Source organism: Rhinatrema bivittatum, chromosome 3, assembly GCF_901001135.1.
Source record: "Rhinatrema bivittatum chromosome 3, aRhiBiv1.1, whole genome shotgun sequence".
NCBI classification, from domain to species: domain Eukaryota; kingdom Metazoa; phylum Chordata; class Amphibia; order Gymnophiona; family Rhinatrematidae; genus Rhinatrema; species Rhinatrema bivittatum.
The window spans coordinates 576,201,701-576,225,525 of record NC_042617.1 but is presented as its reverse complement, the minus strand read 5'-3'; the positions used below and the strand labels follow the sequence as shown (position 1 = coordinate 576,225,525).

The 23,825-nt window shown below is 44.6% G+C and overlaps 2 protein-coding genes and 3 non-coding genes across 6 annotated transcripts in view; all 5 read left to right on the top strand.

Annotated features, from left to right (window-relative positions):
* Positions 1-909: 909 nt before the first annotated feature.
* On the top strand, positions 910-14,365 carry RPS12 (ribosomal protein S12). The gene is made up of 6 exons (XM_029596583.1): positions 910-1,060; positions 1,169-1,216; positions 2,618-2,734; positions 7,357-7,459; positions 8,198-8,299; positions 14,267-14,365. The coding sequence occupies exons 2-6, from the start codon at positions 1,203-1,205 to the stop codon at positions 14,327-14,329; spliced, it is 399 nt and encodes a 132-aa protein (XP_029452443.1). The 5' UTR covers positions 910-1,060; positions 1,169-1,202; the 3' UTR covers positions 14,330-14,365.
* LOC115088893 lies at positions 2,425-2,499 on the top strand. Its single transcript, XR_003855967.1, has one exon. It is a non-coding gene; the product is annotated as a small nucleolar RNA SNORD101 (small nucleolar RNA).
* LOC115088904 lies at positions 8,041-8,127 on the top strand. Its single transcript, XR_003855978.1, has one exon. It is a non-coding gene; the product is annotated as a small nucleolar RNA SNORD100 (small nucleolar RNA).
* LOC115088901 lies at positions 9,204-9,333 on the top strand. The gene has a single exon (XR_003855975.1). It is a non-coding gene; the product is annotated as a small nucleolar RNA SNORA33 (small nucleolar RNA).
* A 4,987-nt stretch (positions 14,366-19,352) lies between the features above and the next one.
* SLC18B1 (solute carrier family 18 member B1) overlaps positions 19,353-23,825 on the top strand; it is an 83,798-nt gene continuing 79,325 nt past the window's right edge. Inside the window, exon 1 of one of the 2 annotated variants that reach the window (XM_029596580.1) lies at positions 19,353-19,677. In XM_029596580.1, coding sequence (XP_029452440.1) covers positions 19,629-19,677 — 49 coding nt within the window. In that variant the 5' untranslated portion in view covers positions 19,353-19,628. Of the gene's footprint in view, positions 19,678-19,967; positions 20,714-23,825 lie in introns of those variants that run through there. The other variant, XM_029596581.1, reaches the window with a different exon arrangement.

The window sequence follows — 23,825 nt, the reverse complement described above, 5'->3', positions numbered from 1 at the left end:
TCCAATCCTTCTTGCTTTTAACCAGGGATAAACAGTGACTTTTCCAAATCTACATGGCTAATAATGTTATGGATTTTTCATCCAGGTACTTGTCTAAACCCTTTTTAAACCTGCTAAACTAACATTTCACCAAATCCTCTGGCAGCAAATTCCAGTTTGTGTCCTGAACAAAAAAACAAACAAATCCCCAAAAACCCTTTGATTTGTTTTAACTGTTCTGCTTATTAGCTGAATGGAGTGTCCCCTGGTCCTAGCTGAAAGTGTAAATAACATTTTCCTGTTTACCATTCTACCCCACTCATGATTTTATGGACCTCTATCATCTCTCCTCCGAGCAGTCTTTTCTCCAGACTGATGAGCACTACCCGTTTAGCCCATCCTCCTAGAAGGGGGGCTTCCATCCCTTTTATCATTGCTGTTGCTAGTTCTGCAATATCTTAAGATGGGTTAACCAGAACCGCACACAATATTCAAGATACAGTGCCACCATGAATCAATAGAGGCATTATAATATCCTCCGTTTTTATTTTCCATTCCTTTCCTAACTATTCCCAACATTTAATTTGCTTTTTTTAACCAGCATCTCCCACTCAGTAGAGGATTTCAAAGTATTATGCACAATGAATCCAAGATCCTTTTCATCAGATGATACTGCAAGAAAAACGTACTGGAGATCCGGAAGAATGTGGAAATCTGGGGGGGGGGGGGGCATGGCATGCGCAGATCACAAGCACAAGGAGGAAACGTCATTGAGGTTCAAAGGTGAACTTCAGACCACAGAGACGTTCGCGTGAGAATTCAAGACGTTAAGAGAAGTTGCTGCGCGGCTTCTGCCCCAGGATGACGGCTGATAATTTCAGGTTGCTCGTACCTGCTCGCGATCCGTTTTGCACAGAAGGCAGGACTTTTAACTCCACCGGTTTGTTGTAATAAATGAGCAGGCATTTGTAAGGACAGCTACGGCGCGCGGGATGGGGCCCTGACAAGGCATCGGGGACTATAAATGAGTGACGTCAGCAGGATGCGCCCCTCTTTCCGCACGGACTCCGAGGAGGTTCGGGTGAGTTGCGTGCGGCATCCGCCGCCATCCGCTGCGCGTGGGCGCCGCGCGGCCCCTGCTCCGTACTGTGCGCTCATCTCCCATCTCTCTCTTATGTTTCTCTTCCAGCACCGGGCGCGCGACATCCGCCGATCATCCAACGATGGCCGAGGAAGGGTGAGTGCAAGGGCCCGAGGGCCTTCTCAGACTACTCCTAAGAATGAAAGCCCCCGAGGAGAGGGGACAGGTACCCTCTGGACGTCTCTCGTGGGTCTGCCGCGAGGGATCTTTGTCCTGGGCAGCGTTCAGGTTTTAAACTTGTTTCATAGGAAGGGAGGAGCTCACGTTCCAGCGGCTATGCACCTGTAATTATAACAAGCTAGAAGAAATCCGCGTGGTAATAATACTTAACTTGTTAAAACCTGTTGACTTTGAATCGCTTTAGTTAGTCTAGTGTAAACCTCTCCTCTCCTTTACACACACATGCATATAAATCTACAGTAACGTGAAAAGAAATTAGCATCTGTAATGTTTGCAGATAAGTGGTATGATGCTTGATTTAAAAATGCAGTAGTCTTTCTTGTTCATTGATCCACGGAACCACTTTAAAAAAGTTTTTGAAAGCAAAACAGAGTTTGGGTAGTTTTATTGGTTCGGAGGAAAGCTAGAATGGTTTTTAGTTTGGGATACATAATTATCCATAAATGAGTTTTTAGACTGCGTGGAGATCGGGGATTTCTACAGATTGTGCTTTCCTGATCTCATATACAGAATCATTTTTATATAGGTTTTTATGATGATCCAGGGAAAAGTTTTGCCACAAGTGCAAAGTTTCTGGTTGGTAAGAAATGGCTAACAAGAACTTGGGAGAGGGGCAGATAGGCATGGAGGTGCAAATGCAACCATTGTCTTCTGACAAAGTGCACTAATTCCTTTTTTTTTTTTTTTTATTTGTGTGGGATTTGCAGATGTCATGAACTGGTATAGTTGACATACAGATTTCATTCCTCATGTTGCTCCTCACAGCTTTACTTTTCAGTAAATGTTTTTATTGTTTTAAAAAAACAGAGGCTCCCTTTAAAATGTGAGTGCCTGTAAACTTAATTTACTCCTTACAGTTGCTGGAGCTATAAGCTGTTTGGATGTTCTCTGCCCTTGAATAGTAGCTGGGACCCCTGAGAGGTCTGGAACGACAAAGAAATGAATGACACATTTGGGCTTGCTGCTCAGTGTGCTACCTCTAGAATTTCTGCTAGATCATAGGAACTTTTATTCTTACTGTGGTTTATGCAAACTACAATAAGAATTGTATTGCTATTTAACATTTTGCCTTTTTCTTTTGGGGAGGTGTTTGCAAGCTGATGCTGGATTGATAAAGCTACAGTGTTTGAATGATGATTTTTCAAATGTCGGAATCCCCTTCACTCAAACTTATGAGTGATAAAATTACTCTGACAACCTGTAGCAGCCGGGAGGGAGTGCTGGGGAATCTTTAAGCTAAGAAACATAACTTGCAGGACTGGTTTGAAGAGCAAAGGAATCATGTTTGCATATGTGTGTTACCTCTGATTTATATAGCATTGCTGCTGGAGGTGTAATGGATGTTAACACTGCCCTACAAGAAGTGCTTAAGACCGCACTCATCCACGATGGCTTGGCCCGTGGTATTAGAGAAGCTGCCAAAGCCTTGGACAAGTAAGTGTTTGAAAATTATTTCCAAATTGTAGTTAGTAACTGTAGATACAAGATGAATTTCCTCAAGTAGATCAAAGCTTAAAAACTGCTCTGCATATTTGTGCCTTGTGCTTCTCCCAAGTGGCTTGTGTGTAATGAAGACCCATAAAAGTGATTCTAAATGTAGCTTACAGCAACAGTAGGATTTTTATTTACTTATTTTGTAAGTTAGCGAAAGCAAGCTATCTTCTAGTCATGTTTAACAGATTTAATGGAGTGGTGGATGGCTGAAAGGCTGGTGGTTGGCTACCAATAGTGATAAATCAACATGTTTGAGACAGAAGGCAGTGGTAAAGGGGATATCCAGTAGGAGTCTACAATGATAAAAATAGCCAGACACAGGGAGACTGAGTTAACCAAATGGTCCTTTACAGCAGTAGTTGGCAGATTGTTACCTGCATTAGAAATCTGGTTAAACTGGGGGGGGGGGGGGGGGGGGTTAATATACTTATTTTTCTCCAAACCTCATACAGATTTCACACCACTAAATATATTAAAAAAAAACAAAACCTAAAGAGTTTATCTGATTGGGCCTTTCATTCTAAAAAAAAAAAAAAGTATGAAAGAAGTTTAGGGATAAAGCAAGAGAGAAGCAGTAGAACCAAGAACTGGCAAATTGTTGTAAAGTATTTTGTACTGCTGCTTTAGAGTATGGTAACACAGGTCAGGAGCAGCTTCTTCATCGTCCACCAAATTAATATAAGAAGTGAGCCACAAATTTAGGTGGGGAGAAATGATGCCTTCATGGGTCTCTCAAATATTTGAGACAGCTTTGGAAGTAGTTTTACTGTCATTAAATGTATCAGTGTATAATCTTTGCTCAACTATTTTTTTTTTTTTCCCATCCATTCTCATTTTTGGTATTGGGGTGCTAGTTTTCCATTTCTCAAGTTTTAAATTGAGTAGACATACTGAGATTGTTTAACCTTTTTATGCCTTTTATTTCCTAGAGTAGCCAGATGGACTCGGGACTAATAGGTTATGTGCTCCCCTTCTAGCAGATGGAGACTGAGTCAGGTTTCAAAGCTGACGTCATCCTAGATATACCTCTGCAGTGACCTCAGCCATCCACTATCTCTGTCTCCTAGCAGATGTGGATTGTGCCTTCCCTATCTGGAAAACAGTACTCTTTAGAAGAGGAAATTTTACCTTTAAATTGGAGAAAGATTGAGCCCCGCTCTCCTGTGGCGATACCTAATGGTCCCTCCCCCAATTGAGAATTCCTGAGGCGATTTCCGAGATCCCTCAGAGGTGTACATTGATCCGGTTCCCGGCGTGGACTTTGCTGCTGAAGCAGCTGAAAGGCAGTGGGTGCAGGAAGCAGAGTGTGGAGGTGACAGCCAAAGCCTTCTCCGCCCCCAGAACATTCTACAAAGTTGTAGTGGTAGTGGTGGTGGAACTGAGGAAAGAAGAGATCCTGGTGCACCCATATTTAAATGTCTGGTTGATCCAGGTGAAGTTGTTGGAAGAGAGCCTCCAGGCGACCAGTAGGGTCACGTCCCTGCTTCAGGAACTCGGTTAGATGGTGAACATGGACAAGAGCAGCCTCAAGCTCTCCCAGTCCTTAGAGTACCTGGGAGTCCGGTTCAACACCAAGCCAGGACAAAGTCCTCCTCCCTCCTTTGAGGATAAGGAAGCTGATGGGCCAAGTGCATTGTTGACTAACACAATGCGCCCCAGGGTGTGAAGCTGTCTTCAGGCCCTCGGCCTGATAGCATCAACCCTGGAGGGTAGTACTGTGGGTGAGGGCATGCATACAGCCACTCCAACGCTCCCTGCTGTCATGTTGGAACCTTCTGTCTCAAGACTTGTCGATTCGCCGCCACCTACTGATGGAAGTATGTTCTTGGCTCATGTGGTGGTTATTGGAAGTACATCTAAGCTAAGGGTGTAAGCCTGTCCCCACTGAACTGGCTATTCCTCATGACCGATGTGAGCCTCTGAGGGTGGGGAGCCCACTGTCAGGAATTGACAACCCAGGGGCGATGGACCAAGGAAAAGGCACGTTGGAACATAAACCGCCTGGAAGCCCGATCTGTCAGATTAGCATGTCTGCAATTCAGCCACAGGCTCTAGGGATAAGCAGTCTGCATGATGTCGGACAACGCAACAACGGTAGCTTACATCAACTGCCAGAGAGGAACCAAAAGCCATAAAGTGTTTCTGGAAATAGACCCCCTTATGGAATGGACAGAGTTAAATCTACAAGGGATCTCTGCCTCCCACATCGCAGGAAAAGACAACAGAGCAGACTTTATCAGCAGGGGAGAGTCTGGATCCAGGGGAATGGGTGGTGTTGACCAGAGCCTTCCAGCTCCTAGTAGATCGCTGGGGCCTCCCATCCATCGACCTACTGGCCACATCTCACAATGTGAAGGTCCCCCACTTCTTCAGTCGCAGAAGAGATCAACACTCCCAAGGGATCAAGGCCCTTGTCCAGACCTGACCAGAGGAGGACTTGCTGTATCTGCCTTTCCTCCATGGCCTCTGCTGGGCAAGGTCATTCGCAAGATCGAATACCACAGAGGATTAGTCCTTCTGGTGGCCCCACATTGGCCCAGACGCCCATGGTATGCAGACATGCAGAGGTTTCTGGTGGAGAGCCCCCTGTGCCTCTCAAAACAGGGACCTTCTCCAACAAGGTACGATCTTTCACGAAGATTCATCTCGATTCTCTTACGGTCTGGCCCTTGAGAGGACTCGCCTGAAGAAGCGCCGTTACTCGAAGGCCGTGATTGACACCCTGCTCCGCGCACACAAGTTCTCAACATCTCTGGCATACATACGGATCTGGAGAATATTCGAAGCCTGGTGCGAGGACCACGGGATACTCCCATGGACGGCCAAGATCCCCCATGATGCTGGAGTTCCTACAGGATGGTATGAAGAAGGGGTTGTCACTCAAATCCCTCAAGGTCCAAGTAGCTGCCCTCTCCTGCTTCAGAGCCGAAGTGAACGTTATCCGTCTATCAGCTCATCCGGATTTGACCAGTTTCCTAAAAGGGGTTAAGCAACTTCGGCCACCCCTAAAGTGGCCGGTGCCCCTATGGAACCTCAATCTGGTATTACACTTCCTAGCGCGGGCTTCCTTCAGACCAACGCGCGCCGTCTGTCACTACGCATCTTAACATTGAAGACTGTATTCCTGGTGGCAATATGTTCAGCTTGTCGCATCTCCGAACTACAGGCACTATCCTGTTGGGAACCGTTCTTTAGATTCACTCCTGGAACCATTCAGCTGTGCACCATTCCCTCCATCCTACCAAAAGTGGTTTCTGAGTTTCATTTGAACCAAGCCATCTCCCTACCATCTCCAGATGAATATAAGGACTCTGAAGACTCGCGCCTTCTTTGCCATCTAAATGTCGGCAGACTCCTGGAGCGATACCTGGAAAGATTGGAACCTGTGTGTAAAACGGATCGCTTGTTCGTTCTTCACAGCGGGAAGAAGCACGGAGAAGCGGCCTTGCGGGCAACCATAGCCCGCTGAATCAAGGAAGCAATCAAGGCAGGAAAGCCCTTACCACTGGAAGTTAAGGCTCATTCTAGGGCCCAGGCAGCTTCTTGGGCAGAAACCAAGCGGCTATCACCTGCCGAGATCTGTCGGGCGGCAACATGGTCCTCCCTGCACACTTACTCCAGGTTCTACCGCCTGGATGTTCAGGCCAGAGAAGGCGCTGCCTTCGCAAAGGCAGCATTAAGTTGGCCATGGGCAGCCTCCCGCCCTGTCTGGGAGTAGCTCTGCTACATCCCACTGGTCTGAGTCCATCTGGCTACACGCTAGGGAATGGAGAAATTACTTACCTGATTATTTTGTTTTCCTTAGTGTAGGCAGATGGACTCAGCATCCCGCCCACGGCTGCCCTAGAGAAGGAGAACCTCAGAAAGCGAACCTAGAGACTAAGCAAATACGGGTAAGGCGTTGCCTACCCCTACTTCAAGACACCTACAGTTTGTCCGTGATCGGCATTAATTGGTCGAGTGCACTGGCGGTCTCCGGTTTTTTGAATCAGTTCAATCAAGTTTAATAAGTTCTTATCAAGTTAATTAAGCAAGATATATCCACAATGGCTTTTTGAAGAGAATACTGAAGAGCTGAGGCTACTGCAGGGGCATATCTAGAGTGACGACAGCTTTGAAATCTGACTCCATCTTCCATCTGCTAGCAGAAGAGCACATAACCCATTGGTACTGAGTCCATCTGGCTACACTAAGGAAAGCAAAATTATCAGGTAAGTAACTTCTCCATTTAGCTTAATTCCCTTTCCATATATTTTTGTGCCATTTTTAGCATTTTTCAAATTTTGATATGCGCTGTTGCCATGTCAGACACAAGCACTATCCAGAAGGTGCTTCAATAAACCTGTAGGTTTGTCTTGGCTGCTTTCAGTTTGCGTAAAACATGCTGTGTGATTACCATATTTAAAACTGTAAGCAAATAAACTTATCCATGGACCATTAATATTTTCAAAAGAATCAAATGGAACGTTAACATTATTCCAGTAAGATTGGCACGAGTGTTTACCACTTCATTGAAACAGCCTTAGATGTGTGTGTATCTAAGTCATATTCTTCGTTTTCAGACGCCAAGCCCACCTTTGTGTTCTTGCTTCCAACTGCGATGAGCCCATGTATGTGAAGCTGGTTGAAGCGTTGTGTGCGGAACACCAGATCAACTTGATCAAGGTGGGTATTTGAGGTGGGTGAACATGTGCACCCTGTTACAATAAGTATGCAGTTTCCTAGCTGCATTACGGTAACCCCTCTTCCTTCTGTGCTTTTACTCTGGTTTCGGGCTGGGTGCTTTAAAGTTCTAGACAATTTGATAAGGGGCCATTGCTCTTTGAAAGCTGATGGTCCTTTCTGATGTGACTATAATGGAGAAAAATGCCATGCTGGGTTGCACTTCCCTTTGGCTTTGTGAGACATCGGTATCTTTAATGTTTTCTAACAAGTAAACTAACTTGCACAGCATCGAAGAGAGGTTATGATGCAAGAAAAGCAAAAACTCTGATTTATATTTTTTGTAATGCTAATAGATTTTCAAGTAAAGCTGTGTGCTGTGGATAATTTTGAGCATTTTAACACACACAAGTAGAAGCCAGAGCCAGACTTGATGTCCATCTAAAATTTCAGTAACTAAAAATGAAATAGTGGAAAGTGTTCGTCCTGTAATTGGCCTCTTATGAGATTTTAGTGTTCAGCATGGTTTGCTTCTCCTTGGCGCACATATTCACCCACGTATAAGGAACATTAAAGGACTAGACGCTGTACATGATGATAACTGGGCTCCCTCTACTGATGTCTTTGAGGAGAACTGCCAAAACGTTACCCAATATGTCTGATGGTACAGCTGCTTTTCTACTCCTTGTCTGGCTGTTCAGAAGACACTGCTTCATGTTTAATACTGAGGTTTCTTAACAGGTTGATGACAACAAGAAATTGGGCGAATGGGTAGGCCTCTGCAAAATCGACCGCGAGGGCAAACCCCGGAAAGTAGTTGGTTGCAGTTGTGTGGTTGTCAAGGTAAGACGTGTTCTGAGATCTTACCATTTAGGGTATCTGTTCCCTGAGGTAAATGTACCTTGCAACTCCCTGATCTACCTCCTACACTGCAGTACTACTTAGGTAAATAATGATTTTATCTATAAAGCTTTGATGGGAAATAGTGAAACATGTTGAATGGGGAAAAGTGATACCGAGGAATATTTTTGTATACTTTTGCCATTTGTTCTCGAAGTTCTGTCAAGTACTGTCCCATGTGTGGGTTCCCTCATTTCCTTGGGAATAGTGTTATAAATGTAGTATAGTTGAGGTAAGATATCGTGGAGCTTTTAACCTTAATAGTGACAGGGTCATAAGTACTCTAACTGCAGTAGAATGGCTGCATTGGGCTTCCAGGAATGCATTAGGGTAACCTACATGGAGTGACTTTTATTAAAATCCAGACTTAAATGAGCATGGAGGGTCAGATGTTTCATGGCTTTGCCAGTTTCAGTAGCTTTTGGATTATTTGAAAACTTGGTAATTAATCAGGCATTGAAGGGAGCCCAAGTGCTGTATTTAGTGTTAGTATTCTAATTATAAACTACGGCAAGACCTGAAAATGTCTCAGAGGTGGTCGAAAATCAATACTTGACAAATTCTGGGCATGCGTAGGACTAATATGGAAGGCAGTGGTAGGAAAGGGGTTAAAAAAAAATCAGATAAAAGACACAAGGGTAGTAGGGATGAACTAGTTTTGGATTGAGTGACCAGTTTAGGTGCTGGTCTACCCCAAATGGAAGAATCCCAGCTGGGTAGATAGGATGGGCAATTCACTGTTTTATGATTAACAAACAGGAATGTATTTAGGAATAGTCTGGAAGAGGCTTGGGTTTTTAAAAGACAATGAGGAACACAGAATCATAATTGAAATTATAAAGGTCAAAAGCCAGTGAATGGTAGCTGCTGAGCTGAAAGTTTTCTGCAGATATTTAAAATGCTGGCAAAAGCAAAGCCACTGTACGAGCCTTATAGCCTTGGTATGACTTTTAAGGTTCCTGAAAATGGCTACACTTCTATCCATCTGGCACTGGTCAGACCAGGTAAAGGATTTTACAATACTTGGTAGGTTTCCTTTAGTAGCAATTAATATTCCCGATAAGTGGGGGTCTTTGACTTCTGCTTGCTTTCACAGTAGTTCTTGGTTGATGTAGAAAGAGGAATACCAGAGTTCCATCTTGTATCAATGTGGTCCCGAAGATCTGTGTCCCAACTCCTACCTGGAGAGCACAGGGTAAATCTGCTAGTAAGACATGCAGCTTAAAGAACTCTGATCTGAGCCGTGCATAAATCTTGAGGAAGAAAATAAAAGTACTCTCTGCAGTCATTTGATCCTTGATGTCTTTAAACATTTCAGAAACAAGTCTCATAGTATCAGGAGATTAAAAACCTAAACCAAGTGGATAGTTTGAACGGTTGATGTTTTTATGAATGTTATTTTTAACCTGCCTAGGACTGTTCAATATTAGATAAATATTGTGTGTAAGATATCAAATGGCCTTCATGTTTTGCTGTGATCCAGTATGTTGTGCACAGTGCTCCTGCTAAAATATGCCTGCTCTCCTCTGACAGATATCTGTAGCATGTTATGTTGCCATCCCCAACACTATATTCTTCAGAATAGATATTTCACTTAAATGATTGTCCTAGCAGAGAAAGTTTGATCTATAAAACAAAAACTGTCATATTGCAAAGGAGCAACAGAAGTTGTGATTGCTGATGTGCTCGCTGTCTTGAAGGAATCAAACTCAATTTCTGATTCCTTATATACAAACCATTCTATTCTATAGATAGAAAGTAGTATGGCAGTTTGCTGTTTTAAAAATGACCCTCTACATTGCTACAGAAAGTTTGCCTCTCCGTGGTCTATTTTTGAGCCAAAAGATGAATATTTTCTGTTGACATTCCAGTTCAGTTATTGCAAAAAATCTCAAGTGTGAAAGAGCTGCCCTGAAGATTTTGGATAGTTTCATTCTATAACAGTGGTTTATAATGTTTCCATCTGTAAGCAGGCTGAATTAGCCATGCTATGGGTGACATTATGCAGTGGCATCAAACTGACTTCTCTACTAGAGCTTTGAGCTCTACTGAGCATGTGTGGGAGGTTCTATGTGAGTGCTGTGTGAATCTCCTCAGTCATTTTGTTGTCTGAGCACAGCAGTAATCTTTCTTTTTTGGTTGCCTTGCTCTCCATGCAGTACCTACAACTGCACTTTCAGTGCTACTACCAAAAAAATATTTCCTTAGTGTTGCTGCCTCAGGATATCCAGCAAAATGAAAAACACAGTGAGCAGGTTTAAGGACTGCATCTGCGGTAAGATAACTTATGCCCATCAATGAGGGACATAATACCACTTGTACTTCAGTATAGACTACAACCAGCCTGCGGACAGATATCCCTGTGCACTCAACATTCTAGGGCTTAAAAAATGGAGGAACACTGCAAATCCCGCAGAGGTTGCAGTCTCACCTCTATCTACATTGCAGCATTGTCTGACTTACCAGGAAAAAAGAGCAGGGGCACATAAGAACATGCCATACTGGGTCAGACCAAAGGTCCATCAAGCCCAGCATCCTGTTTCCAACAGTGGCCAGGCCATAAGAACCTGGCAAGTACCCAAAAACTAAGTCTTTTCCATGTTACCATTGCTAGTAATAGCAGCTATTTTCTAAGTCAACTTTATTAATAGCAGGTAATGGACTTCTCCTCCAAGAACTTATCCAATCCTTTTTTGAACCCAGCTACACTAACTGCACTAACCACATCCTCTGGCAACAAATTCCAGAGTTTAATTGTGCGTTGAGTAAAAAAGAACTTTCTCAGATTAGTTTTAAATGTGCCACATACTAACTTCATGGAGTGCCCCCCCTAGTCTTTCTATTATCCGAAAGAGTAAATAACCGATTCACATCTACCCGTTCTAGACCCCAAAACTCCCTCATTGGTGCACTGAGTCGAGGCCTTGGGGTTGAATAGTGCTGACCGTCCTTTGTTCAGAAGGAATTGGCACCACTCTGCAGAGTCACTGGAACAACGGCAAAGAAACCAGTCTAAATGTGCTGCTGATGCACATTGTGTGCAAATAGTGATATCCCTTGGTAGCCCAAAACTTTGGAACTCCCTCCCAACTAAGAATTCATTCAAGAAAACCTAAAAACATTCAAAAAAAGAATTAAAAACTTGGTTGCTCAACAAAGCATATCAAACCACCCAAAGAATCAACTAATCATCACTGCCCTCCATTACAACCTCCTGATTAAATGAATATCAGCACAACTATACTTTTCTAAAATAAGAATGAACTCGTTTTAATCTTAAGCATGAATTTGTTTACTACTAAGCCTAATAATGTTATGTTTTTACACCCCTTGTCAACCCTTTTATCCCTATAAGCTTATTTTGTAAACCGTTATGATGGCGTTATTTTGACCTTTCTGAATGACGGTATATAAACCTTCTTAAATAAAAATAAATAAAATTTTAAATCCTCAAAGCACTCTATGCTACCTAAATAAGTCTCCTGTACCAACAGTATAGACACTGATGCAGTATTTCACAATATAAACTCTGCCAGGAAGTGCTAAAGATCTGGCAATGAGAAGCACATGTCAACTGTCCTTCAGGCCACACCTACCTTCCAGGGATCTCCAACACTCTTCTTAGACAATACAGAGTCTTCAGCCCACACATGTGGTCTCTACGATAAACAGCCAACACTCTCTGATTTATGGAGTCTCTTCACATCGGAATAAAGCTGGAGAAAAATTTGCTCTTTCCCCGCAAATTTTAGGTTAGCTCAAGACAAGAACCTGCTTATTCAGAACACAGAACTCATAGTTTTTTCACAGATACCACTGATGGCCAGGCCTGCAGAACTAGGTTTCAAGTGATCTCATAGCTCCAGGTTGGCCCAGCCAGATGCAGTTTATGTATCTTGTACAACTTTCTAGCAGTCCTCCCACTTAAGGCAGGGTTTGTTCCCAAGCAACGCAAGATGAAGGAGCTCTGTTCCATTCAAACTTCCTATCCTGCCACCTAAGGACTTGGAGGTGAAACATGCAGTGGTCACCACTATTAATAGTCTTGACTAGAAAGCAGTCGACTAGAAAAGCCTATAGTTTTAAAGGGAAAAGATTTTCCCTATGGTGTCAATGCTTTGGACCTGTTTTCTTGCGAATCCAAGCAATTGCTGATTTTTTACTTGCTGCTATTTTCTCAATCTGGCCTCGATACCTATTCTGTGAGAGTATAGCTTAGTGGCATAGGTGCCTACCATGTTATAACTGACAAACCCATCTCAACCACTTGGTATTGATTTTATGAAACTGTTATGGCAGGGTAAACCTGTGATACAGAAACATCCAGTTCCATTGGATATGAAGGCTGTCCTTTCTTCACTAATGAAGCTACCTTTTGAACCATTAGAATCCACTTCTCTAAAATTCTTTACATGGAAAGTAGTTTCTTGTGGCAGTAACATCGGTTAGCAAACTTCAACATACAAAGTAGTGCTCCACACTAACCCAAAATTTTACAAAGGCTGTCTCAGCTTTCCATATCAATCAGGTCACACTACCTATGATGCATGAAACAGAGAAAACACTTCATACCTTGAATTGGGGTTTTAGCTTACCATAAGAAAAGAACTTGACCACATTGGCAGAATTTCTCAACTCCTTTTTATGATCCTAATAGACTTGGCATAGCCATCGCCAAGCATATCTTGTCCAATTGGATATTGGACTATTCAACCAAAATGATAAAGGGAGTGGAACAGCTCCCCTATGAGGAAAGGCTGAAGAGGTTAGGGGTGTTCAGCTCGGAGAAGAGACTGCTGAGGGGGGAAATGATAGAGGTCTTTAAGATCATGAGAGGTCTTGAACGAGTAGATGTGAATCTGTTATTTACACTTTCGGATAATAGAAGGACTAGGGGGCATTCCTTGAAGTTAGCAAGTAGTGCATTTTAAGACTAATCGGAAAAAATTCTTTTTCACTCAACGCACAATTAAGCTCTGGAATTTGTTGCCAGAGAATGAATGTGGTTAGTGCAGTTAGTGTAGCTGGGTTCAAAAAAGGTTTGGATAAGTTCTTGGAGGAGAAGTCCATTACCTGGTGTTAATCAAGTTGACTTAGAAACTAGCCACTACCATTACTAGCATCAGTAGCATGTGATATACTTAGTTTTTGGGTACTTGCCAGGTGCTTGTGGCCTGGATTGGCCACTGTTGAAAACAGGATGCTGGGCTTGATGGACCCTTGGTCTGACCCAGCATGGCAATTTCTTATGTTCTTATGCTACAAAGTCACAGGCCTTCAAATCAGACTCTCAAAGCTCATCAAGTTAGGGCTATGGCCTTCCAATGTGCCCTTCCAAAAGGTTCCTCATAAAGACTTCTCAAAAGCTGCAGCATGATTATCAGTATACATTTAAGTCTTTCTGCTGTTTGGATAATTTCTTAGCGACTGATAGTAAATCTAGACAAGCAGTTCTGTATAACCTGATTTTGCAGTAACTCACTCTCCAAGTTGGTGTCTGAATTGCTTATTCAGTAAACGTCCCCATGTCATGGCTAATTCAGCCTGCTTTGATGGAAAAAGCAAATTGACTTATCATAAACTGTATTTTCCTTAGAATGAATTAGCCATGCTATATTTACCAGCTTCCCTAGAATCAACTACCTGGCTAGAATTAGTTGACATGGACTGAGGAGGCTCACAAGGCAAAACCAGTTCAGAAATTCCTACACATGCTCAGTAAAGTTCAAAGCTGTAATAGTTAGAGATGAGTCCATTTGCTGCTGCCAATCACCTAATTCATCTTGCTATCTATGAAAAAGGTTTACAGTAAGCAAACTTGCCTTTGAAATGTGAGACTACTGTTAAATATGTTTTTTAGATTGTTACTTGTATCATGTTTGATTTTGACGACATTGTTTTTTGTTATAGGACTATGGTAAAGAATCTCAAGCAAAAGATGTCATCGAAGAATACTTTAAATGTAAAAAATGAATAAGTGGAAAATAAACTCATTGAGCCTGAAGTCTTTATTTTGGTTTCCTTGTTTTACACTTGTCTATAATCTATTTTAGTCCTTGTAATCTACAACATATATTCACCTACCTTTTTTAAAGGCTAGCATAATTATGTGAGACCTGCTGGGTTGGTTCCTTAAGCCCAGCATCTGACTGGTCATAAGTGAGTACTCTGCAGAGCCTTCAGAGTAGATCCAATTACTTGTTCACTCCTAGGCTTCGACCTCACAAAAACACAGGAGTTCAGGCAGAGCCGATAAGTATTTAAGGAATGGGAACGCTGAAGCAGGTCGGGTTGACCACCAGGGGGAGGACATTTACAACCGGGACCAGTGCCGCCGGGTTGATCCGCCTTAGCAGGGCCAGGCCCCGGTTAGATCCAAGGGTCTACCCACGTGGAGACTCTCAGAGGTAGTCTCCATATTGCCCACATGGTCACCGTCGCCATCTTGGCCCTATTCGCCGCTCTGCTAGTAGCCTCGGGCCGGGCGCATAAAGTTACACGCACTTATTCCTTGTGTGCATAAGTTACACGCACAAGGGCTGTGCACACAAGTTATACACGTGCCTACCGGGCTAAGCGCATAACCACGACTTGGGCGCACAACTGCGTGCACAACCCACACGCACATCTAGACGCGCTGGAGCGCACCGAACCATGAGATGCTTTTTCACCAAGGACTAGAGCCAGCGAAGCGCATGACGTCACCGCGTACGCTTTGCTGGCTAGTGAGCTAAGAATATGCCGTGACGTCATGCGCTTCGCTGGCTAGAGCGCCCAAATTGACGGGCGCTCAAGCCAATGAAAGCACGTGTGTGATGTCACGGCGTATGTCGCGCACGCCCGTCCATGTGCTTTCATTGGCTTGAGCGCCTGTGCACTACGGGCGTGCGTTCGTCCGTCTTTGCCGGCAGGGACCGCTGGAAGCCGCTTTCGCCGCCGGCTGCCCCCTCCGGAGGACGACTGAGAAGGCTGAAAGGGCTGAAAGAAACAAAATAAGTTGGTTACACTTAATCACAGTTTACATGTCGAGTCGCTTTGGGAGGAGGGGATTTTAGGTTTTACATATTTTACATGTCCAGTCGCTTCGGGAGGAGGGGATTTTAGGTTTTACATATTTTACATGTCCAGTCGCTTCGGGAGGAGGGGATTTTAGGTTTTCTTTTGGGGGAAAGTTTGCCATCTACCCTTACCCCTGCCTCTAACGCAAGGGTAAGGGTAGGCGGTAAATTAGCAGGTTAAACGCGCGGCTAAACTGCAGGTTAAAAAGGCGATAGTCGGGGTGCGCGTTACTGAATAGGGGGGAATAGCTAATCCGATCGTTTACATTTCATATTCATGCCGTGGGCGGAAAGGGGTACTCGTTGATTTAAAGAAGCGGTAAGGATGGGTTAAAAGGGATAGTGAATCGTGGGTTGGGCTAACGCGGCCAAATTGTGAGTAGAAAGCAGGTTAGAAGCAGGGTTACCGCGGCCACACTTTACTGTGGAAGTGTAGGCATGGGAGGATGCAGCCTTTGCATGTGCAATGTTGATTGGGGGCAGTCTCTCTCAAATCTTCCCCCCCCCCCCCCCCCTGTTTGGGGAGTAGCTTTTGGTACATCCCATGGGTCCTGAGCTACATCCTAAGAAATTATTAGGTAAGTAAGTTTTGTTTTCCTTAGTGTAGACAGATGGACTTGCTTCCTGCTCTCGCCTGCTACATGTGTGTTAGTAGCCTTGCTGTGGGGCTCTGGGTCTTAAAGGATTACAGGTAAGTGTTCATCCAGTCCCTAGTCGGTGCTACCTAGAATCTCATGTGAGTTCATTGTTTATGGCTGGTTGAGAACAGTACTGATTATCTGTTTTTAATCAAGTTTTTTTTTTTTTTGCTAGGCTGTTCTCCTTGCTCAGTCTCCATTTCCTGGTAGGGGAGCACGAACCTACTGGTTCCGTGTCCATCTGTCTACATTAAGCAAAATGAAATTATGGGCTAGTAATGGAAAAATTAAGAAGTTTGACACAATTACTTTCTAGGTGAGGTTATCATACTGAATCCATATCTAAACAAACTTCACAAATTGATACAGAGAGGAAGTACATTCTACAGAAGTTACATATTCTATATTACCACCATGAATCTCTCTTACAATAGTTTGTAACATGCAGTTCTACAAAGGCGTTTTGGAAGTTTATTTTTAGCTTGCCTGGTGCTGCACGTGCTACACAAAGCATCCCAAATCTGTGCAACCTAAATTTAGCAGAAGCTTAATGCATTTGCTCAAGCATGGCTGCCCCACAAGCACATGGACAGCACCCACATCCATCCGGTCACACACAGTCATGCCTTGGGGTGGCATTGATAATGCTTTCAACTCAAAAAGGCCTCTTGTCCTGTGTGTTTCACTTCAATGTACTGTAATGATGAATAGCTTTGGCTGTTCTTATTCTTTCTAAAATGTTTCACTTTCAAAACCTCTGGTCCTCTGCACCAGATTTTATATATAAAAAAAGTCTGTTTTGGACTGATGCCATGTAGCTGTAAGGGCCTTCACACTTCATTCCCCTTTCCTGAGTCTCCGTGTGGCGGATTGCGGTGGGGATGAAAAGTAACTTTTGCCCAGATAATAGGAGAAAACTGTTACGATAGCTACACAGGAGGCAGGGCTCTGTTGCACAGTGTTCAAATTAGTTTAGTTTACTTCCTTGTAAAAGAATCAGTAGCTCCCTAGCATAAAGTGTTAAGTTACTTCCAGTGTCATCTGCCTTACATGAGCCAGCATTTGAATGCTAATGCTGTGGAAATGGCCTTTTCAGCCTTGGTGATGAAAGATGGTAATTGGGGAATCCTAACCCTAATGTGATCCTTACCTAGCACAGCTGAGGTCCACATTGAATCCCGACCTTCAGCTGCCTGTGTCCTGGCCTAGGGGATCTCCTGCTAGTTCCCCCTTGATTCCTCTTCCAGTGACAGAAGCCAGCTTCCCACTATGCAAGGCCTGTAGTGGAAATAGCTACCAAAGGCTCCAGTTCAGGGGGAAAGAAAAGGGAAGAAGGTGAAGATCTTCAGGGGCCGAGCCATACTTCTGGTGAGTTGGTGCTCCCTCACCAGTTCTTACAAAGGAGCCTTCAGACCCAACCAGTGCTGGTCCAGTGGGCACATAAGATAGAATTAGCTACTGCCCAGGAAGGGGGGGGGGGGTGGCTATCGGAGGGGGATACCCAAAACTTCCCTTTGTGTTTAGAAGGCATTATTGAAGTAAGAACGAGGAAAATCAGGAGCAGCTTAAAACAGCCACCATCTTGCTTCCTCCATTGAGTATATTTTGTTCTGCAATAAACAGCTTAATTTATATTTTGTTTTAGGAATGTTCTGCTTCCTTTATCACACAGGCACTGCTATCTTACGAGTTGATGGAGAAATTGGGTGCTGAACTTGTGCAGAAATGAAACATGAACACACAAAAGCACTGTAATGCAATCCCCAGTGTGCCAGTTCCCTGCAACATCCTGAACTCAGCCATCCTGCAATTGTGAAATTCATGTGGGAGAAGGGTAGAGAAAGGCAACCAGAATGATAAAGGGGATGGAATGGCTTCCCTATGAGGAAAGACTAAAGTGGTGAGAGCTGTTTGCATTGGAGAAGAGACGGCTGGGGGAGAGGATATGATAGTGGTCTATAAAATTATGAGAGGTCTAGAATGGGTAAATGCGAAGCAGATAAATAGGATTAAAGGGACACTCCATGAAATTTGCAAGGAGCACATTTAAAACAAATCAGAAAATTCATTGCTGGGGTATGTGGTTAGGGCAGTTAGTGTAGCTGGGTTTAAAAAAGGGATGAGAAGTCCATAAACTGCTAGTAATCAAGTTAAAGTAGGGAATAGCCACAACCATTAGTGGCATTAGTAGCATGGGATCCAGTTAATGTGTGGGAACTTGCCAGGTGATTGGCAGGCTGGAAGGGCCACTGTTGGAAACGGCCTACTGGTTTTGATGGAATCCTCCGCCAAACCCAGTACAGCCACTTCTTATGGTCTTCCAAAGAGGATGCAAATGAGCCCTTGCCTCATGCTGTCATAGGTCAAACAGGCAGGGCTGGCGCTTCCCTTGGGTGGCCACCTGGAACCCCCAAATCGGGGGGGGGGGGGGGGGGGCGGCAGAATCCCCCCAGAGCCAGACCTCAGGCCGCCAGTGCAGCTCATCCCGCTGGTGACCGGACTACCAAAAAGGCACCGGGGGCTGCTAGTGGAGCCCGTTCCGCTGGTAGCCAAAGAGTAAGAGGGCCTAGCGGGACTCTCAGTGGCGCCCATCCGGTCGCCCGAGTCTGACAGTCGCGAGAGACCCCCTGGGGCCGCCGGTGGCTTAAAAAGCAGAAGAGGGCTGGGGAAGCGACTGCCCGAGGCCCTTCCCTCGGCCGATGCTCGCGTGAGGCCGCGTGACGTCAGAAACATGACGGGGGGGTCCCCTGTGTGAGAACATCTCGCGAGGCAGCCGGGGAAAATCTTGAAAAAGGGGGGGTCCCGGTGGCATTAAAGTTCATGCGATTTGGGGGAGCGAGCACGAGCACTTGGTCGGTTGTACTTAGTAGCTCCGTACGTCATTCCTAAAAGCTTTAAAAAAAAAAAAAAAAAGTTCAAAAAGCAGCAATAAAATACAGGGAAAAGTAGGCTAAGCAGAAATAAACCTCACTCTGGATTCTTTTCAGGTTGTGTTTTAACTTTTCCTGGTGCAACAGGAGGCAGCGTCTCCCGCCTCTGGAGCCCAGTAAGGACGCACTTTTAACGTGCAGGAGAGTTCACCCTGACCCTATGGGAAAGGCGATCCAAAATGTAACTAAATGGGCGCCTGGGGCTTTGATCGCCACTGCTTGCTTAGTTTTGGGCTAAGCTGATCCCCGTATACTTCCCACAAATTGCCTCCCCCTGGACGCAGGTCACGGGACTCCTCCCCCCCCCCGCCGCCCGGTCACAGCGCACATGCGGTCTCCCCAGCCCACATCTCGGGGGGGGGGGTCCAATGAATTAAAAGTATCCCAGTCCGGTCTCCGCGAACAAACAGAACCAAAGATCATCAGCGTGGGGCCGGGAGCAGCCACGCGGCTGCACTGCGGGCTGTGTGTCTTTAAATTTATAACAATAGCAATAAGCCCCCGCCGGGAGCGCGCGCGCGCACACGCCCCCTTAGAGCGCGCGCGCGCACACGCCCCCTTAGAGCGCGTGCGCGCGCCCCCTTAGAGCGCGTGCGCCTTTAAATGCCTGTTCGCAGCGCGGGGCGGAATCTCTCAGAGCGGCGCCATGGGCAGCCCGGAGGGCGCGAGCTGGACCCTGGAGACGGGCAGCGCAGGTAGGCGAGCGGGTCCCGGGCGCAAGCCTCTCTCTCTCGTGAGCTGCTGAGCTTTAAACACAACCGAACTCTCTCTCTCTCTCGGCTCCAGTCCCGCTCCGGTTTTTGTACCCCTGCTCGTCCTGGCCGCTGCCCTAGTTTTATTTGAAAGGGGGGCTCCCTGTGGTGTGGGCCAGTGGTGGTGGGGGGGGGGGGGAAACACAGCTCCAACAGGCAAAGCAGGCAGGGGAGAGGTAGGGAAGGTGATAAAAGGGCCAGGGGGGCGGTCAGACAAGCAGAAGAACAACAGGTTTTATTTTCTAGAGGTACCGCTGGGTGTTCTGTTTGTTTCTTGTAGTATAAGGGTCCCACGCGATTGCTTATAAGAAATGAGGAGTGTGGCAGCTCCAATACAGTTACCAGCATTGAGATCCCAAGGGGAAACAGAAGAGGAGATTGGGCCACTGTGCAGTAGATGAATAGTAGCTGTACATCAGTTACATGAGAGAGCCTATAAAGCAATGCTCATCATTAAGAAACAAACTTAAAAGGGCCTGGAAGAATGTGATCAAATATGTAGCACATGCATTTATGGAATTAGAGCAGCACAATATAGAGTGGTTTTCAGTTGCCACCAGAAGGCACAGTTTCACCACATGGCATTATAACTCCTGGAGCAGTAAAGGCTGTGATAGGAATAAAGAAGATGCAAAGAGAGTCTCAGGACAGCGAGGAGAGAGATCAAAAAGCGTGCCACAGGATGGCAAGGGGCTAGATAGAGATGCAGGTAGGCAAGGAGTGGCTGGGACCTGGGAGAGATTCAGAAGCAGAATGGAGAGGGGCCAGGTAGAGGTGGAGGCAGATGAGCGGCAGAGACATGAGAGAGATTCAGGTGCGGAGTGGCAGGGGACCAGAAGGAAATGCAGGCAGATGAGGAGTGGTGAAGGACCTAAGAGAGATACAGAAAGACTAGCATCAGTGTGGATATGAGTAAAGCATCACAGAAGGACCCCGTTCACCCCGAGATTGAGCGGACTACAGGATCTGAAAGTATGAGGTTAGTGTGTGTTTGTGTGTTTTGTGCATACTCACAATAGATTCATGATACAGCAGAAAGATGGGGGACCAGAGAGATGAAGGATACAGCAGGGACAAAGCATAGTGGCCCAGGGATCAAGTGGATTACAGAACAGAGAATGTGAGCATGTTGTGTGAGTTTGCCCACGCTCACAACAGATTCACGAGGCAGCAGAATGGGGGACTAATGGGACACAATATAGTGATCAAAACTCGGCTGGGACAGCATGGCACTGCTGTCCCCTCTCTGAATATAGTGGTTAGGTGGTGGTGCAGTGGACTTTCAGGCGCACTCTGATCAGGTGACACACACTCCCCACACTTCCATTCTCTTTTTCTGTGTTTATGTGCGTGTGCGCACACACAGGCTGGGGGAGAGGTTGAGAGAGGGATACTTCTAGATGGTTCTCTTCATTTTCTCCCCAACCATACCACAGCCAGAAAAACCTGCGATCCCAAAACACAGGCCTCCTTATCATACCCCATACAAAACTAGCCCACCTTTCCTCCACCAGACAACGTACCTTCTCTGTAGCTGGCCCCACCCTCTGGAACAAACTACCTTCCCAATTCAGACTGGAACCCTCTACCCAATCTTTCAAAAAGCAATTGAAAACATGGCTCTTCCAAAAAGCCTTCCAACACCCTACCTAACCCCTCCCACCCCCTTGCTCCACCTCCCCTTCCCCTCACCCCATATCTCTCTCTCCTATACACTCCCATCTAAATCTGGTTCATATCACCCCGTGCATACTCCCATCTGCCGCTTCTACATTGTAAACTTTGCATGTACTGACTCAGGTTATCCCCATCATATCCTTTATACCCACCTTGTTCTTGCTTAACTTACTTAACTGTTTCTGTCACTAAGGTTTTTTTTGCCAAATGTTATAAAGTTTGTTATAATGTTCCCCTCTTAAAGTTAATGTTACAATGTATAAATAGTACGACATCCAGTCGTACTATTCCTCTGTTATAATGTGAACCGATGTGATGTACGCCAACAAATGTCGGTATATAAAAGCAAATAAATACATTTTTGAAAGAAAAATGTTGAGAGCCATTATCAACAGCTAATTTTATAAACAAGTATATCCATTTGTTTTAATTTTGGAGCAAAGATATACAGGTATATGGCGGTTGAGACTTTCAACCAAAGCAGGTACCATTTTCACACATTTAAAAATTTGAAGTAAAAACGGTACCTGCTTTTGTTGGGAGTCTCAGGTGCTACATGTGACAGACTCCTAGCAGTAGTACCAGATACGAGGGATTGGCAACTAGCCAGGAGCAGTAATGCAGATAATTTTAATTTGCTAACAGTGATAGTGCATTGTATAAGAAGCTGTTTTAGATTGTACAAAACAGGAAAATGTAGCGCGGGGGAACTCATCCAATCTGCATCTTTCTATAAAAGGTTCTGACTAGTAGTGAATGCACCAGTTAGGGTTTGCTGGAAGAATAAGAAAACTAAAAAGTCATGGGATAGGAGGCGATGTCCTTTCGTGGTTACAAACTGATTAAAAGACAGAAAACAGAGAGTAGGATTAAATGGTCAATTTTCTCAGTGGAAAAGGGTAAAAAGTGGAGTGTCTCAGGGATCTGAACTTGAACCGGTGCTTTTCAATATATATATAAATGATCTGGAAAGGAATACGAGTGAGGTTATCAAATTTGCGGATGATACAAAATTATTCAGAATAGTTAACATAAAAACATAAGAAAATGCCATACTGGGTCAGACCAAGGGTCCATCAAGCCCAGCATCCTGTTTCCAACAGTGGCCAATCCAGGCCATAAGAACCTGGCAAGTACCCAAAAACTTAAGTCTATTCCATGTAACCATTGCTAATGGCAGTGGCTATTCTCTAAGTGAACTTAATAGCAGGTAATGGACTTCTCCTCCAAGAACTTATCCAATCCTTTTTTAAACACAGCTATACTAACTGCACGAACCACATTCTCTGGCAACAAATTCCAGAGTTTAATTGTGCGTTGAGTAAAAAAGAACTTTCTCCGATTAGTTTTAAATTTGCCCCATGCTAACTTCATGGAGTGCCCCCTAGTCTTTCTACTATCCGAAAGAGTAAATAACCAATTCACATCTACCCATTCTAGACCTCTCATGATTTTAAACACCTCTATCATATCCCCCCTCAGTCGTCTCTTCTCCAAGCTGAAAAGTCCTAACTTCTTTAGTCTTTTCATAGGGGAACTGTTCCATTCCCCTTATCATTTGGTAGCCCTTCTCTGTACCTTCTCCATTGCAACTATATTTTTTTTGAAATGTGGCGACCAGATCATTTATAAATATATTGAACAGTAAGGGTCCCAATACAGATCCCTCCACTGTCCACTCCCTTCCATTGAGAAAATTGCCCATTTAATCCTACTCTCTGTTTCCTGTCTTTTAGCCAGTTTGCAATCCACGAAAGGACATCACCACCTATCCCATGACTTTTTACTTTTCCTAGAAGCCTCTCATGAGGAACTTTGTCAAACGCCTTCTGAAAATCCAAGTATACTATGTCTACCGGTTCACCTTTATCCTCATGTTTATTAACTCCTTCAAAAAAGTGAAGCAGATTTGTGAGGCAAGACTTGCCCTGGGTAAAGCCATGCTGACTTTATTCCATTAAACCATGTCTTTCTATATGTTCTGTGATTTTGATGTTTAGAACACTTTCCACTATTTTTCCTGGCACTGAAGTCAGGCTAACCGGTCTGTAGTTTCCCGGATCGCCCCTGGAGCCCTTTTTAAATATTGGGGTTACATTTGCTATCCTCCAGTCTTCAGGTACAATGGATGATTTTAATGATAAGTTACAAATTTTTACTAATAGGTCTGAAATTTCATTTTTTAGTTCCTTCAGAACTCTGGGGTTTTTACCATCCGGTCCAGGTGATTTACTACTCTTCAGTTTGTCAATCAGCCCTACCACATCTTCTAGATTCACCGTGATTTGATTCAGTCCATCTGAATCATTACCCATGAAAACCTTCTCCATTACGGGTACCTCCCCAACATCCTCTTCAGTAAACACCGAAGCAAAGAAATCATTTAATCTTTCCGCGATGGCCTTATCTTCTCT